Source organism: Etheostoma spectabile, unplaced genomic scaffold, assembly GCF_008692095.1.
Source record: "Etheostoma spectabile isolate EspeVRDwgs_2016 unplaced genomic scaffold, UIUC_Espe_1.0 scaffold172, whole genome shotgun sequence".
Lineage (NCBI taxonomy): Eukaryota > Metazoa > Chordata > Actinopteri > Perciformes > Percidae > Etheostoma > Etheostoma spectabile.
The window spans coordinates 1,254,517-1,256,215 of NW_022605573.1; the positions used below are offsets into that span (position 1 = coordinate 1,254,517).

The 1,699-nt window shown below is 40.9% G+C and overlaps 1 protein-coding gene across 1 annotated transcript in view; it reads left to right on the forward strand.

Moving 5' to 3' along the window:
• Positions 1 to 1,699, forward strand: part of si:zfos-464b6.2 (uncharacterized) — a 21,512-nt gene that overhangs the window by 6,535 nt on the left and 13,278 nt on the right. The window contains exon 2 of the mRNA XM_032510657.1: positions 1,180 to 1,271. Coding sequence (XP_032366548.1) covers positions 1,180 to 1,271 — 92 coding nt within the window. The remainder of the gene's footprint in view (positions 1 to 1,179; positions 1,272 to 1,699) is intronic.

A 1,699-nucleotide genomic window follows, 5' to 3' on the forward strand; every position in this document is an offset into this window, starting at 1 on the left:
TGTGTGTGTGTGTGTGTGTGTGTGTGTGTGTGTGTGTGTGTGTCCCTCCTGTTTTTCCTCTCTGTGATTTTGCGGCCCTGGGACGCGTTCCCATGCCACAGTGTGTTCTTTGTAACTGTTTGTGAATGTTAAGTTTACATTTTTGTTCAGAATATAAAAACACAAATTTGATCACAAAAAAGGAATAAAATACAAGAACATATATTTGAATTTATATTTATTAGAATCTTTTTTTAATCATATTTTTTGACCTGTTTAATAACTTTCCAATGATTAAATGGAAGTACATGTCCGGGGTTACAGTGCTCACCTGGGGTTATTACTGGGGTTATTACTGGGGTTATTACTGATGCAACAGCAGGAGAGCAAAATCTATCACATGCACCCGTTTTAGTGTTTTGTTGGCGGGATCTTCTCCACTCGATGCTCTACCTGTTGCACGCTGCTCTGCACTCTGATACAGGGATAACACCTGCATGTCTTGTTAAGTTACTTTGATTTGATTTTCTGATTTTGTGCTTATTGTGAAAAAAAATGTGCCAAATGGAAGAACTTGCAGCAGCTTTGTTTCTCCTCTGGGATGTTTCCTGGGAAAAGGAAAGACGACACAATCAGGCTACGTGCAAACAGAAATAATGTGCTTTTGTATATTGATGTATATTATTTATAGATTTTATACAAAGCAGGGAAGGGATATCTGATCGGGACTCATTTGGAGACACATTCTGCTGCTGCGTGCTAAGAGCTGTCTACACGTGATCGGTTTTCTCAGATAAGCTTTTAGTACCAGGTGAAAACAGACCATTTGTGGTCAGTTTGTGTGTGTTTTTGGTTCTTTTGTTCTTGTTCTTTTAGTTGTTTGATTGACTTTCTGACAAGGACTGTTAGCTGTCACTACTCCTGTATAAGTACACTGCGTTTATTGGCTTTTTACTAATTGAATTACTACGGCCGCTGAAGGTCTTTTTCTGTCTTTTCTTGCAGGAAAATCTCTGTTATTTCTATAAATGGAGAAAACCGATGGAGGAAAAACTACAGAAGCAGAACAATAGGCTTCATAATTTAGCTATTTCTCTTTTACCTCTGGAATTGTTTAATTTCCTTTCAAAACTTTGTGCCGAGAAAACATTATGCAGATTATTTTTTATGACCTCTTTAAAATGGTCTGTGGCTCCGCAGGCCTTTCAGGACCATCCAGTCCTTGACCCAGTACTACCAGGCAACCAGTGAGACCCCCGAGCAGCTGACAGGGCCTCCACCAGGACAAATAGGTAAACTAACCTTTGCTGAATGCTGCTCAGTGTTTTGGGGGAAATGTGAAATGTCTTTGTCCGTCGTCTATCCTAAAGAAAACTTTCCTGTTCCCCTCAGCTGCTGTTTGATTTCTAACTTCCCATTTCCTTTTCCTGAATGTCTCTTTCATGACCACTGCCTGTCACTGTTTCCATTTATGAAGCGGTGAGTTATATTTATTAGCCTGGAGTCAAGCCGAACTTAGCCAAAATCATTTGAGGTCTGGAAGTTCGGTCTAGACTTGATCCATTGTGGAGCAACCATGCTCGAACCAGAGCTTTTAGGACCAATTAAATTGTCAGGGCGGGGCTTTATACAGTGGTGGGACTGCGCCCGTCCATGTCGCCCTGCACTGTGCATGCTCATTTGACACTTCTCCCGAGGTCCTGTAGCTGTAATAATGGAT